Genomic DNA, 16,159 nt, shown 5'->3' with positions numbered 1-16,159 from the left:
GGCACTCGACTCCTCTGTGCACATAATCTGCTCAGCGGTTTGCAGTCCTTCGCGGCTAGCAAGGCCCTCCTCCTAGAAGGTCAGCCTCGGCCGCCCTGCACATCTCGGTCCGACGGTCTTTGCCCGGCAGATCCCACGTCCCCGCGTCGCTCGTGTGAACGGGCTCCTCTCGACCCCCATGCTGTCCGTTTGGCTCGGTGACCCTCTCTTTAAAATGACGCCCGTCGTCAAGCTCATGGCCGAGAATATCACGGGATTGGTGCCTCGTGGCTCACGTGAGGTCACCCTGAGGCTGTAGGCGGCAAATCTGGGGGTCCCCGTGGCTCCTCTCACACTCAGGGCCGGTACAGCCTTACAGGCTTTTCTACCGACAGATTCTTAAGACAGTGTGGCGGCCTCGTTAGGTGTTCTTCCCCTTGCCCCATGGGTTACTTTGGCCCAGCACGTCGCCTGTTAGGATTGTTATTAGCCTTCATCGCCTTGTTTACGTTTCCTGACTTTGTCACAATCGTGACGAGCTCGCGTTTCGCCGTGTGCTCCGTGCCTGGAATCGGGGTGTCCTGGGAAGCGGCTCGGGTTCCGTGCGGTGCGGGTTCCGTGGGGAACCTCCCCTGTTCAGGGAGGAAGGCGCCTGAGGCTCTTTTCTGGGTTTGAGCCCCCAGCCCTACGTGAACAGAGCTGTGAGATTATACTTGTATGTTTTGGTCATCTTTTTGGAATGTGCTTTTTTTAAATCAAGAATTGACCCGAGGGGGCTTCCCTGGTGGCACAATGGTTGAGGGTCCACCTGCCCATGCAGGGGACATGGGTTCGTGCCCTGGTCTGGGAGGATCCCACATGCCGCGGAGTGGCTGGGCCCGTGAGCCATGGCCGCTGAGCCTGCGCGTCCGGAGCCTGTGCTCCACAACGGGAGAGGCCACAACAGTGAGAGGCCCGCGTACCGCAAAAACAAAAACAAAAAACAAGAATTGACCCGAGGCCTATTTTGCACATCTCACCAACTTGAGTAAATTAGAGAAAGTATGTGAGGACCCCAGGGTGGTGTCACGGCGTGGGGACAGATGGAGGCTCGGCACTCGCGCGCCCTGCTCGCGCCCCTCCGCGTGGGCTGCGTAAGCCCTCCAGCCTGTACTTCACCTTACGTACAAGGAGAAACAATTCCTCACGGAGTCCCTGTAAGAACTCAGTAAATACCCGTGTGTTCCCTTCCGGTGTCGAAGGGAAGTCTTTGCAAATAGTGTCCCGGAGAATTTGAATCAGAGGGACCTTGGCCATATCAGGTTTCTCAGGGGTCGGGGTCCCGGGGTGAGGCTTACACTGTGGGAATCACGCAGACCCCGTCCACCCTGACAGCAGGGTTGATCTGAGATATTAACGATAACGCGGTTGCGCCTAAATAGAGCAACGTCTTTTAAATATTCTCGTGTGTGAGGAAAGATGGAGGAGAAGGATGTTCGCAGGCCAGAGCGATTCATCTCTGCCCATCTCGTTGCCCCATCCGGCAAGAAAGGGGCGGGGGCAGGGGGCTTGTCCCACCCAGGGCAGCGGGCCTGGCACCGCGGCGCGTGGTGTGGAAACGCACCGGCTGCCCTCGCCGCCTCCGGCTTGGCCCCAGAATAGCGCCTCCCGCTTGCCTCGGGCCCCGCGGGATCCCCCGGAAGAGCACGGCCAGCGAGCTCCGCGACTTCCTTTTGAGGTTCCCCCACCTCCCCACCCGAGTCCCACGGCCCCTCAACGCGTCAGGGCTTCCTTTAATTCCGTCCGTCTGTGGGCTGGCTGTGCGCAGCAGGCAGAGGGGGTCCTTTCTCACACTGTGTCTTTGCTGTGGGCAGCTTTGCTATGACTATAAGTTTGACTTTGAGGACGACCAGCACAAGATCCCCTGTCACTGTGGCGCCGTGAACTGCCGGAAGTGGATGAACTGACGCGTCCCCCGCTGTCTCAGAGGGCGGCTCGTCCCGAGGAAGGAGCGATTCAACACAGCATTTGAATTTCGCAGACGGAAAGATGTTTTTGTTTTCTGTTTTGTGACTTTGTGGAAACTAGCTTCTGGGAGTCCTGATTTCCTCCGTGCTTTAGGTTAGAGGAGCACCGGGAGAAAGCCGACCGAAGCAACTTTCCCGAAGTTGCTGAGGTTAAAGAATTACAGAATGGTCCAGCACTTTTTTTTTTTCTTTTCTTTCTTGTTTCTTTTTGAGGGTGGGTTTTGTTTCGTTATGCTTCTTTAGTCTCACTAAGGAGAAACTTTTACTGGGGCAAGAGCCGATGGCCGCCCTGCCCCGCCCCAGGGCAGAGGCCTTCCTGTGAATGTAAGACTGAAATCACCAGCGAAAGGGAGACGTCCAAAGTGCTGGCCACCGCCTTATCTGAAAAAGGGGCAGGCCCTCTAATTTAAAAGTTTTTAAATAAAGTAGACACCACTGAACAAGGAATGTACTGAATGACTTCCTTAGGGATAGAGCTAAGGGATAATAACTTGCACTAAAATACATTTAAATACTTGATTCCATGAGTCAGTTTATTGTAGTTTTTGATTTCTGTAAAATAAGAGAAACTTTTTGTATTTATTATTGAATAAGTGAATGAAGCTATTTTTAAATAAAAGTTAGAAGAAAGCCAAGCTGCTGCTGTTACCTGCAAAACTAACAAACCCTGTTACTTTGTACAAATATGTAAATATTTTGAGAAAAAATACAGTATAAAAATAGTTATTGACCAAATGCTACCAGGCTCTGCAGCAGCTCGGGTGCTTATAAAATGTTCATAGGGATGTTACAATATAATTTTGTTATTAAATATGCCATTATAATTATGTAATAACCAAAATTTCAACCTAGAGTGTTTGGGGTTTTTTGGAAACGACGGTCTGTTAGTACTTAATTGTTTTATACACCTTACTTCTCACAGAACAGCGTGTACGCTATGACTACAACTTTTATAGCCGTTTTGGTAATTTAAACGGATTTTTCATATTATATTGTTGCATCCCTACTTCTTCAGTCAGGTTTTTTTGTGCTTACAAGTTGTGATAACTGTGAATAACGGCTTAAAAATACCCCCAAATGGAGGCTGAATTTTTCTTCAGCAGAAGTAGTTTTGATTAGAACTTTGTTTCAAGCCACAAAGAATCATGTAAACATACTAGGATCATGTAGCAGGAACTCTAATCTAACTCTCTAGTCTTCTATTTAACACAAAAATTTGAAAAAGGAAAAAAAAAAAAAAAAAGGAGAGATGTGACCATGCTTGCAGCTGCAGGACCCCGGCAGTAGGGTTTTGGAAGATGTAATTTTCAACTGTGTCTGTATGAACAGTTTGTTTACATTTCTTTAATAAAAAAACACACTGTTTTGTGTTTGCTTGTAGAAACTGAATCAGCGTTTTGAACCAGGTTAGCTTTTTATTTTGTACTTAAACTTCTGGTACTGACACTTCACGGGCTAAGTGTGAACTGAAGTTTGTGCACATTCAAGTGGACTGTACGCTGTTGGTATATTCAGTGATGCAGGTCTGAACTTGTAGTGTATATGGCATGATGTATTTTTATCTTACAGAATAAATCAATTGTATATATTTTTCTCTTGATAAATAGCTGTATGAAATTTGTTTCTTGAATATTTTTCTTCTCTTGTACAATATTCTGACATCCTACCAGTATTTGTCCTACCGGGTTTTCGTTTTGTTTTCTGTTCTGTATAATAGTATCTAATGTTGGCAAAAATTGAATTTTTTGAAGTATACAGAGTGTTATGGGTTTTGGAATTTGTGGACACAGATTTAGAAGATCACCATTTACAAATAAAATATTTTACATCTACAAAATGCTGCCTGAGTCTCTGTTGGCGTTCTGGTCACAGCTTGGAAGCTGATGAGCACTGGAACTTCACCGACAGCCTGGCCCAACCTTCCAGAGTGACTGGCGTGTGGACGTGATCAACTTGGTTCTCTCCCTTTTCAGATGAAGAGTTTAGATCTAAGTTCTAAGGGGGCTGCTAAGAATTGAAACTGCTCAGAATCCCATTCAACTTCCTACAACAGCTTGTGATTCATGAAGAGCCTAAAACAGCTTCTGCACCGTGTGATTTTACAGAAGGTCTCCAAGCCCCCATCATCTGACCATTTCTTTTAAATGCCCATCTGAAACGCCTCCCGTCTGTGAAGTTGTCCGTCTGGATGGGGCTGGACACGGTCACGTCTGTGCCGGGCTGTAAAGCTCTTGCTCGGGGCGGCCTTTCCTTGGAGCTCACGCTCGATTTCTCACCGTCAGACACACGAGGAAGGAAGCTTCAAGGCATCGCCGCGCCAAGGCTCAGACGGGCGAGCCAGATGCTTCCGGCTATCAGCTCAGCTGACCTGGATGGATCCGGCCTCCCAGGGAGAGGGGCGTGGGCCTGGGGCCGAGGAGCAGCGGAGCTCGTGAGTCTGCAGGAGGAAGTGGCGGCGTGCGAAGCGTCTGTCGCACCAAAGCCCAGTGACAGGCGGCTGTCTCTGCAGGGCCAGCCGGTGCCTCAGACCCCAGGCACCCCTTGCAGCGGGCCCTGGGGTGACACTGGGGCAGGAGCAGCTGTGGCCCCAGCTGTCAGCTGCCGCCGTTCCCTTGTTCTTTGACCACACACTCAACTCACCTACTCAGCGCCTGGAAGGACCAGAACGTGACACGGGTCCCTGCATCACTGAGCTTGTAACCTGATGGGGACACAGACAAAGACAGGTGGTTCTTGAGCTGGCGATGCAGGGGGGAGGTGGGTGGGGACCAGGAGAGGCCGCCCTGAGCAGTGAGGACTCAGGGCTGGCAGGACCCGTCCTGTTCCTGCCACGACGTCTGGACCGGCACACGCCTCACCCGTGGTTCCTCAGGGTTCTCGAAACTTTCGTGGTCTTCTGGAATGAGCCCACGGTCTCCTTCGTAGGAAGGGGGAAGAGCCCCTTCTCACTGTCGTCGTGTCCCCCACTGCCGGCTCTCTGGGATCCCTGTCCCCATGGCATGTCCACCCAGAGCTGCCAGAGGCGTCGAGGGGGTCTCGCTGGGCTACGTCTCTTGTCTTCCAGGAGGGTGTGGCGTTTGCTGCGCCGATGCTGCCGAGGCCTCCAGGGTCAGGTTCATGGCTCTTCGCTGCGGCCCAGACCCCCCGGGCAGGCTCCCGATGGGGCTTCTGACGTTCTCTCCCTGCAGGTCAGGGTTTGCATATTTGAAGACTTCCTTCTGGCCCCAGAAGTTCTTTTAACCCGGTTCTTATCGCAGCCACTGAGGTGGGAAGAGTGGCTCCCCTGTTTCTTGGGCTACAACCGTCACCTGCTTTGCTCCAAGAAAGTCCCAGCAGGTGTGGCGCCCGCTGGCCCTCTGCTCCCCCACCCCCACCCACCCCCGCCGCTGGCCGCGCGGCGCTCCCAGGCCTGTCCTCAGCCGGCTTGCCCTCTGCAGCCCCATCCAAACCTCCCCCTCCTCCACGCGGTGACAACTTCCCAAGCATCTGCCTCCTTCGCTCCAAAGCCAGGGACGGTCGGCAGCCCTGTCGCCATTACAGCAGCTTCTCCTGTGACCAGAAAAGCTACACTTCCAAGACTCGGTGTTTAGCTTCTTGCCCAGAGCTGGTCCGCCAAGATTTCCTAACCCTGGAGGTGGCCGTTCTCCCCCTGCCCCCGGGGACACCGACAGGCACCAACCATCTAGCTGTCCTCTGGGGCCTCACCCCGCAGCCTGGCCCGAGGCCCCTTCACCTGCAGGACAAAGCGACCTGCCAACCCCTGCCCCAGACACGTGTTCAGGCCTCTGTGCGGTCCGCCTAGACCGCTCCCCCAGGAAGCCCTCCCTGCCCTTGTGCCCCAGCCCGTGAGCGCCATGTACACATAGAGCTTTAGTTTTACTTGACAGTCTCAACAGGGCACGGACTGGCACTTTCAGCCCAAAGGAGAAGAAAGAAGAGCAGGTGTGTGGGTTCCTCACCTTGCCCCCCCCAGCTTCCACTGGGGCTCAGCTGACCCCCCGGCACAGGTGCAGCGTGCTTGCTGCCCACCCTGCCCCCAGCAGCCCCTCCATTCCAGAGAGGGGCTTCCAGCTCCTGGAACCCAGCTGACAGAGGAAGAGATGGTCAGTTTCTGAAACAAAGTGATACATTACTCTTGATGGTGTAGATTATAATACCTGTGTAAAAATATTTGACGTTTTGTAATTAAAATACCCTTATTTTTATTTAATAAAAAATGTTTGTATTGGAATAACGGAATCACTAAATGTCAGACCTAGAGATCGTGTAGCTCAGTGGTTTTCAATATTTTTAAGCAACAGGACGTTTACAAAATTATTTAGACCTTTACTCTAAGTAGTATTTGCACGTGGTGAAAATTCAAAATGTACCAGAAAGCACATAGTAAAAGCTAGGTCTCTATGCCATGTCTCTCGGCCAATTTCCCCACCCACTGGAAACCACTGCTACTGTTTTCCTGCAGATCCATCCAGAAATATTTTATGTGTATTCAAGCACATTCACCCACAGACACACACATACGTATAAAATGTCCATGTTTACCCTTAAAAACAAAAGGAGGGAGGGGGAACAACCACCAAAAAAAACAAGACTAGGAGATGTTTAGGTAGTTTACAGTTTTTCCTCATGAATTATGCTGTGATGGACATCTACAGGTATGTACCTCAAGTAAACTGCATTAGAGCAATTTACTGGACTTTTAAATAAATGTTTTATTTGGGGGTAATTTTAGATTTACAGAAAAGTTGCAAAGATAATATGGAGAGTTCCCAAATACCCCTTGTCCCGTCTCCCCTAATGTTAATGTTTTATAGAACATTCTTTTTGTCGAAATGAAGAGATTAACCGTGGTGCTTTCCTATTAAGTAAACTACATACATTGTTCAGATTTCACCAGTGTTTTCAGTCATGTCCTTTTTCTGTTCCAGGACCCCATCCAGGCCACCACACTGCATTCGGTCACCGTGTGTCTTTGGTCCCCTCTGGTGACAGTGTCTCAGGTTGGCCTTGCTTTTCATGACCTTGACAGTTCTGATTTGACTGTTTCCTTCCTCATTATGTTCAAGTTTTCCTTTAAAACTTTTAGCACATTTTTATAAGAGCTACTTTTAATAACCGTTGTCTGCTAATTCTATCATCTCTTTCATTTTTGGGTCTCTTTAGTTAACTGATTGTTCTTTTTTCTCCTGTTGACACAGGTCGCATTTTCTTGCCTTTTCCACATCTAGTAATTTTTACTGGATTCCAGAGTCTGTGCTTTCACGTTGAAGGCTGGGTGGTGGTGTGTTCTCATTCTGGCAGCAGCTGAGCTGCTTGAGCGTTGGTCCCTCCTTTTGAAGCTGCTCTTAGGATGAGCCTTAACTAGGCCTCACTGCTGAGGCCTGGCCCTTTGGGGGAACACACGGATGCCCTTGTTACTCAGCGCCGTGTCTTGGCTGCTGTGGTCTCTGGAAGTGGTTCAGTTCTTAGCTTCCCAGGACGCGTTCTTTCCTTGGAACATGTTCTCGGCTCAGCCTCATGGGGTCACGATGACCTGTGGACAGTGATGTGGTCAGACGCAAAACAGAGACCCTTTCTCTGTGTGCTCCCTCCGGCCCTACATTCTGTGCTGCAAATTCTGGCCCTGTTGGCCTCCCTGAGCTGTTCTCCGTCTCAGTTCAGGGCGGAAAGCTGGGGTGAGGTGAGGCTCACCTTGTTCTCTGGATACTGTTCTGCAGTCCTGTGATCCCATGTTTGAAAAGAGTCGTATTCTGTATTTTTTCCTACTTTGCTAGTTGTTTACCCCAGGAGGACAAGCCTAGACCCCACAGATGTAGTAATTTTCTCATTTCTTTTTGATCAAATTTTTTCCTTCTCATCAAATTCTATTTTCTTTAAAGGCATTATTTACCATATTTCTTCACTGCTGCTGTGTTCCTTTTATTCTTCATTTCTGAAATTATTTCTTCTAATTGCAGATTTTTGCTTGAGTTCTGTCATTGGTGAGCTTTCGAATTCTGCTTTATGTTGTCCTTTCACACGACTTGTGTCTTCTGGTTTGTTCTGAACGAGTGTTGCGGTTTTGATTGGTTCTGGGAGCCTGTCCTCCTGGCGTGCTGTCATTCTGTCTTCCCCGTGTCACCTCAGCCTTTTCCCCTGCTTGATGCAGTGGTCATAGGACCGGGGCTGCGAGTACGAAGGCTGTCAACAGGGATGTTTGCTAACGACGCTTCTTGTTTTTGTTTTACCCTTTATGTCAGAATTCCTGAGGGCCTGAAGGGATAGGATGTGCCTTCACCCCCATCTGGCAAAACTGGGGCTAACAGTGAATGCAGCTTTATAAAGGAATGAATAAAGGGTTATGTGATGGGAACCTAATATTTCATTGGCACCTTGAGAGATTGTACCGGATGCCTCAAAGGGGGAAGCCATATATGGCTGGGACCACTCCTGATTTTGGAACCTGACTGGACTGAACAGAAGCCTGCAAACCCAAGTGGCCTCACCCTGGGAGATTCTCATACGATATGATGACGGACTGATGGTTCCTGAGGACTGAATGGTCCAGTAACGTGCCAGTGCCTTTTGGCTTCTATGGTTTTACTACTGGGGATCCACGTTCGAAGACTGGGGGGTAAACTGCACTACTGTGATTCATAATCGATGCATCTTTGGTCTTTGTCCCCATTTCCGGCAGACATCTAAAACCCTTGGAATAACGTGGATGATGAGAACGACAAAGGTGTCTTCCGTTGCGTGCGTGAACAGCGTGGTAGCGGCTGCCGGGAGTGCCTGGCCGCCGCCTCCGCAGCCAGGCTTGAGCTTTCCTTTTTCTCCGCTGGACCTCTCCTGCACGATTTTTATTCTCCTCCCAGCAGTTTCTCCCCAGTCTGGGGCCCTGACCTGGAGAGAAGCCCTGGCGGGAAGTTTTCAGAGTTCAGAGGCACTGGGGCGCGTGGGCCCCCTGCACTGCTCCCGGCTTAGCTGCAGCTCTCAGACTCACCACCGTGTTTCCAGCTGACACCTGTTCCCGATTTCGGGCTCTCTGAGGCTCGGATCCACCAGGTGCTCTGTTGCTGCTGCCTTTTGCTTGCTGTCATGTGCGTGGCAATCACACACGGGGCTTACAGCTGTTAGTTGGTTTCCCTACCCACTTTATTTTAGAGGCGGTGAGGCTACCTTGTCACCTCGTTAGTTTGAAAACATTATCCTCAGGTCTTTGGTTTGGCCGTGTAGCTGCTCTAACTGTACGTGGGTATCGACTGGGGGAACATCCGAAAGCTGTGCTGCAGCAGCTTCTCCGCCGTCTCCTCCTCTGCCATCTCCTCAGAACCCACATCAGTCTTTTAGCCATTTTAATGGGTGTGAAGTGGTATCTGATTGTGGCTTTACTTTGCATTTCCCTGATAACTGTGACATTTAACACCTTTTCACAGGCTGAGCCATTTCCTACATCTTTGGTGAAGCGTCTATTCAAGTATTTTATCGATTTTGAAAATTGGTTTAAATTAATTGAATTTTAAGCACTTTATACTCTCTGGGTGCTAGTCTGTGGTTTACCTTTTTGTTTTCTCAATGGTGTCTTGAGCAGAAGCTTTTAATTTTGATGAAGTCCAATTCATTCATCTTTGACGACTACTTCTTCCAGTGAGTAATCTTTGCCTCCCCTAAAGTTATGAAGGCATTCTTCGTTTTCCTCTAAAAGCTGTATAGTTTTCTTTTTTCTATTTAGATCTATGACCATCTTGAGGTAATGTTTGTGTATGGTATAAAGTAGGGGTCAAGGTTCATTTTTGTCCATAGGGATATAAAATTCTTCCAGCACCATTTGTTGTAAAGATTATTTTTCCCCAGTGGGTTTTGGTTCCTTTGCTGAAAATCAGTTGCCCATATACGTGTGGGTCTATTTCAATTCTTTATCTGTAAGTCATTATTACAGTCCGTCTTGAATTGGTGCATGTGCTCCAACTTTATTCTTTACAAAATTACTTTGGCCACTCTTAGTCCTGTGCGTTTCCATATAAATCTAAAATTGAAAATTAGATTGTCACCTTCTATAGAAAGTCTACTGGGATTTTGGTGGAGTATAGTATTAAATCTGTAGGTCAAATTGTGGAGAATTAACATCCTAACAATATTGAGTTTTCTAACTCGTGGATATAGCATAGTTCTCCATCTATTTAGGTTTTCTTTAATTTCTCTCAGCAATGTTTTGTATTTCTCATTGCACAAATCTTAAAATTAAGTTTTCGTATTTTTGATGCTATTATAAATTGCAATTACAATCCCATTATTTTTTATTTTGAACTGTTTGTTGCTACTCATATAGAGGTACAGTTCATTTTTATTGTTTTTTTAAATAAGTTTGTGGAGTCTTTTTTATTTTTATTTTTTTGGCCGCATGGCTTATGAGAATCTTAGTTCCCTGATCAGTAATCGAACCTGGGCCCTTGGCAGTGAGAGAGTCCCAACCACTGGACCGCCAGGGAATTCCCACAATTCATTTTTATGTTGACCTTTTATCTTGTGATCCTGATAAACTCCTTTACTCTATCTAGTAGTATTTTTGAAAACCCCCTGTGATTTTCTACACACTTGGTCATAGTCTGCAGGTCGACAGTTTTACGTCTTCCTTTCCAATGTACGTGACCTTTATTGCTTTTTCTTGCCTATAGCAATGGCTACGGCTTTCACTACAAATGTTGAATGTAAGTGGTAAGTACGGGCATCCTTGTTTCTAAACCAGTTTTTTGTTTGTTTGTTTTTAATGATCCTACCTATAGTTCTCCATAGATGCCCTTTATCAGGTTGAGGGATTTTCCTTCCCTTCTAGTTTGCTGAGTTTTTACTGTTAATGGGTATTGAATTCTGATTTTCCTGCAAGATTCTAAGCCTTTTCTCTTGTATTATTAAATCATAATTAACACTGATTCTCTAATCTTAAAGCAGCTTTGCATTCCTGGGATAAAACCCACTTGTTCATAATGTACCATCCTTCTTACGTATACTGGATGTGATTTGCCAATATTTTGTAAGGGACTTTTAATTCTATATTCATGAAGGACACTGGCCTATGATTTCCTGGTGTACTCCTTTTAAGATGAATAGTTAAGGCTTGCTCATAACGTCAAAATTTCATAGAAGTTTTCCAGAAAAGGTTGTGTATTATTGACAGTTTTTTCCTCCAGTGTTTGATAAAATTCATCAGAGAAACCATCTGTGCCTGGAGTTTTCTTTGTGGAAAGGTTTTTAAACTACAAATTCAATTTATTTAACAGGTGTAGGGACAGTCAGGGTATCTATTTCTTCTTCAAAGAAATTGGGAAAGTTGTTTCTTTCAAGGAATTCATTTCATTTAAGATATCAAATTTATTGGCAGAAATGTGGTTCCTAATAAGCCCTTACTCATTCATAAAACACAGTTTATTTTTTACAGCAATTTTAGGTTCATGGCAGAATCGAGCAGGAACTGTAGAGCACACAGCTTCCCCACCAACACCCCTGCGCCAGAGCGGGGTCTTCGTTAGAGCGCGTTAACCTGCCCTGACACATCACTGCCACCCGAAGCCCGTAGCTGCCATTACAGTTCACTCTTGGTGTGGTGCCTTCTGTGGGTTTTCACTACCATTACAGTATCACATACAGGAGATTCACTGCCTGAAGAATCCTCTGTGCTCTGCCTACCCATCTTTCTTCCCCCACCCTACCACAGGCAACGAGTGATAGTTTACTGTCTCCATGGTTTTTCCTTTTTCCAGAATGTCACAGGGTTGGAAGAACACAGTACGTAGATTTTTCAGGCGGCTTCTTTCTGAGTAATACACATTTAAGATTTGTTCATGGTTTTTTTTGTGGCTTGATAGCTCATTTCTTTTCAGCACTAAATATTCCATTGTCTAGGTGTACCACAGTTTATTTATCCGTTCACCTACTGAAGGACATCTGAGTTGCTTCCAAGTTTTGGCAATTACAGATAAAGCTGCTGTAGACATTTGTGTGCAGGTTTTTGATCATATGATAAGAGTATATTTAGTTTTGGAAGAAACTGCCAAACTATCTTCCAAAGTGGCTGCACCCTTTTGTGTTCCCACAAGCAATGAACGAGAGTTCCTGTTGCTTATGTTTTTTAACATCTGTAGAATCTCTAGTGAAGTTGCCACTCTCACTACTGATGTTGGTAATTCCTCTTTTTTTTTTTTTACTAGAGTTTTAACAGTTTTATTAATATTCTTGATCCAGCTTTTGGTTTCATTAATTTTTTATTTTCTCTTTCATTCATTTCTATCCTAATATTTAATATTTCCTCTGCTTCTCTGCTCTTCTAACTTGCTCTTCTTTTCCTACTTTAAAGTGGAAGCTTGTCATTGATTTTAAACTTTTATTCTTTTCTAATACAGCTTAGTTTGTAAAGTTTCCAATTACTGAGTTAGCTACATCCTGCAGTCTTTGGTATGCTGTGTTTTCATCTTCAGGCAGCTGAAAATAGCCTTTTGATTTCTCCTTTGACCCACAGAGTATTGGGAAGTATGTTCTCGGTTGATTTTCAAATATTTGAAGATTTTCCAGGTATTTTTTATTGACTGATTGATTGATTGCCACACCACGTGGCTTGCGGGATCTCAGTTCCCCAACCAGGGATTGAACCCAGGCCCTCAGCAGTGAAAGCGCAGAGTCCTAACCACTGGACCACCAGAGAATTCCCCCAGGTATCTTTTTATTATTGATTTCTATTACTGTTATTCTTGTTATTGATTGCTAATATAATTTACATGATTTGAATTTGTATAAGTCTGTATAAAAAGTTTATGGAGATTTCTTTACTATCCTGGAACATGATCTCTGTTGGTAAATGTTTCACGTGTACTCGAAAAGAATGAGTATTCTATGTTAAGTTGGTTAATAGTACTGTTCAAGTTCTCGATATCCTACTGTTTCATCCACTTGTTTGATGATGTATGTTGATATTTTGAAGTTATTACGTATATAAATGCTAAAGATTTCCTCTTAATGAATTGACACTTTTATCATTATGAAACAACCCTCTATCCCTAGGAATATTCTTTGCTCTGAAATCTCCTTTGTCTAATATTAATATAGCCACTCTAGGTGTCTTCCAGTTGGTGTTCAACAGGCATATACATGTTTTCCCATCCTTTCCTTTTTAATTAACTTGTGTTGTCATCTTCAAAGTGAGTTTCTGATAGGCAGCACATAGTTGGATCTTGCATTTTTATCCAATCTAACCATCTCTGCCTTCTAGCTGGGGGCACTTAGACCCAGTTACCAAAAAAAAAAATTATTTTTTATTGAGGTATAGTTGATGTACAGTGTTATATAAGGTTCAGGTGTACAACATAATGATTCACAATTTTTAAAGGTTATACTCCATTTACAGTTATTGTAAAATATTGGCTATATTCCATGTGCTGTACAATATATCCTTGTAGCTTATTTTATACATAGTAGTTTGTACCTCTTAACCCCCTAACCCTGTCTTGCCCCTCCCCACGCCCTTCCCTCTCCCCACTGGTGACCACTAGTTTGTTCTCTGTATCTGAGTCTGTTTCGTTTTTGTTATATTCACTAGTTTTATTTTTTAGATTCCACATATAAGTGATATCAGAGTATTTTTATCTTTCTCTGACTTATTTCGTTTAGCATAATACCCTCCAAGTACATCCATATTGTTACCAATGGCAAAATTTCATTTTTTGTGGCTGAATAGTATTCCATTGTGGGTGTGTGACTGTGTGTGTGTGTACACACATCTTTATCCATTCACCTGCTGGTGGACACTTAGGTTGTGTGCATATCTTGACTATGGTATATAATGCTGCTATGAACATTGGGGTGTATGTATTTTTTCGAATTAGTGTCTTTTCTTCTTCAGATACATACCCAGGAGTGGGATTGCTGGATCATATGGCAACTCTATTTTTAGTTTTTTGGGGGAAGATCCATACTGTTTACCAAAGTGGCTGCACCAATTTGTGTCCTTACCAACAGCGTACAGCAGTGGTCCCCAACCTTTTCGGCACCAGGGACTGGTTTCATGGAAGATAATTTTTCCATGGATGGGAGGTGGGGGGATGGTTCAGGTGGTAATGCAGGCGATGGGGAGTGGCAGATGAAGCTTTTGCTTTGATTTGTAAATACCAAAAGATCCTTGTATCCTTGAGATATATCCCACTTCATCATGATGTTTGATCCTCTTAGTATACTGTTATTTTTTAAATTGATTATTTATTTATTTATGGCTGCATTGGGTCTTCGTTGCTGCACGCGGGCTTTCTCTAGTTGCAGCAAGCGGGGGCTACTCTTCATTGCGGTGTGTGGGCTTCTCATTGCGGTGGCTTCTCTTGTTGAGGAGCACGGGCTCTAGGTGCAAGGGCTTCAGTAGTTGTGGCACGCGGGCTCAGTAGTTGTGGCTCGCGGGCTCTAGAGCGCAGGCTCAGTAGTTGTGGCACACGGGCTTAGTTGCTCTGTGGCATGTGGGATCTTCCCGGACCAGGGCTTGAACCCGTGTCCCATGCATTGGCAGGCAGATTCTTACCCACTGCGCCACCAGGGAAGTCCATGTTTTTTTCTTGATGAGTCTGGCTAAAGGTTTTTCAGTTTTGTTATCTTTTCAAAGAACCAACCTTAGTTTCATTTATCTTTTCTATTTTTTTTTAGTCTCTACTTCATTTATTTCTGCTCTTTCTTTCCTTCTACTGATGTTGAGTTTTGTTACTCTTTTTCTAGTTCCTTTAAGGGTAAGGTTCGGTTGTTTGAGATTCTTGTTTCCTGGGGTTATAAGCCCCGTATTGCTGTAAACTTCCTTCTTAGAACTGCTTTTGTTGCATCCCATGGATTTTGGATCGTTGGGTTTTCATTTGCCTCTGGGTATTTTTTTTTTAATTTCCTCTTTGTTTTTTTCATAGATCCAGTGGTTATTCAGTAGTTTATTATTTAGCCTCCACATGTTTGTGTTTTTTGCAGGGTTCTTTTCTTGTAGTTGATTCCTAGTCTCATACTGTTGTGGTTGGAAATGATGCCTGACATGATTTCATTCTTAAATTTACCAAGGCTTGGTTTGTGGCCTAGCATGTGATCTATCCTGGAGAAAGTTCCCACATGCACTTGAAAGAAAGAATGTGTATTCTGCTGCTTCTGGATGGAATGTTCTATATAAATCTGTTGAGTCCATCTGGTCTGTCATTTAAGGCCAGTGTTTCCTTATTGATTTTCTGTTTGGATGATCTGTATATTGATATAAGTGGGGTGGTAAAGTCCCCTACTGTTGTTGTGTTACTGTTGATTTTCCCCTTTACATCTGTTAATATTTGCTCTTACGTATTTAGGTGCTCCTAGGTTGGGTGCATATATGTTTACAATTGTTAAATCATCTTCTTGAACTGAGCCCTTGACCATTATGTAATGTCCTTCTTTGTCTCTTGTAACAGCCTTTGTTTTAAAATCTATTTTGTCTGATGTAAGTACTGCTACTCTGTCTTTGACTTCCGTTTGCATGGAATACATTTTTCTATGCCCTCACTTTCAGTCTGTGAGTGTCCTCAGATCTGTAGTTAGTCTCTTATAGGCAGCATATATAGAGGTCTTGTTTTTGTATCCATTCAACCACTCTGTCTTTTGATCGAAACATTTAGTCCATTTACATTTAAAGTAATCATTAATATGTACGTTCTTATTGTCAGACTGTTTTTGTCGGTCTGTTTTGTTCCTTCTTTTGTTTTTCTCTCTTGTGATTTGGTGGCTATCTTTAGTGTTATGTTTGGATTCCTTTTCCCTTTTTGTGTATCTATTATAGATTTTTGGTTTGTTGCTACCATGAGATGTGTGTATATATGAGTATGTATGTATATATGTATGTTTTCAGTTACTGATCTCTTAATTTCAAACGTATTTTAACAATCCTGCATTTGTACTCCCTTCCCCTCATGATTACTGTTTTTGACGTCATATTCTGCACCTAATTATTTTGTGTATTCCTTAACTGCTTATTGTGGATATAAATGATTTTACTACTTTTGTCTTTTAACCCTAACTTTGTACATGGATGATTTCCTACCTTTATCTTTGCCTTCACTGATGAGCTGTTTTGTTTCATAATTTTCATGTTTCTAGTTGTGGCTTTTCCTTTTCCGCTTAGAAAAGTTCCTTTAAAGCTGGTTTGGTGGTGCTGAACTCTTTCA

The 16,159-nt window shown here is 44.7% G+C and overlaps 1 protein-coding gene across 13 annotated transcripts in view; it reads left to right on the top strand.

The window, feature by feature from the left end:
• The window catches only part of KMT2C (lysine methyltransferase 2C), a 292,172-nt gene extending 288,972 nt beyond the window's left edge, over positions 1 to 3,200 (top strand). For all 13 annotated transcript variants that reach the window (XM_082632089.1, XM_082632088.1, XM_082632090.1 and 10 more), the window contains one exon: positions 1,833 to 3,200. In XM_082632089.1, coding sequence (XP_082488215.1) covers positions 1,833 to 1,925 — 93 coding nt within the window. In that variant the 3' untranslated portion in view covers positions 1,926 to 3,200. The remainder of the gene's footprint in view (positions 1 to 1,832) is intronic.
• The last annotated feature ends 12,959 nt before the right edge of the window (positions 3,201 to 16,159 follow it).

The sequence above is a fragment of the Mesoplodon mirus genome (assembly GCF_964341445.2).
Source record: "Mesoplodon mirus genome assembly, chromosome: 9".
Classification (NCBI taxonomy): Eukaryota; Metazoa; Chordata; class Mammalia; order Artiodactyla; family Ziphiidae; genus Mesoplodon; species Mesoplodon mirus.
Note: the sequence above shows the minus strand (reverse complement) of the source record. Positions and strands in the feature narration are given on the sequence as shown.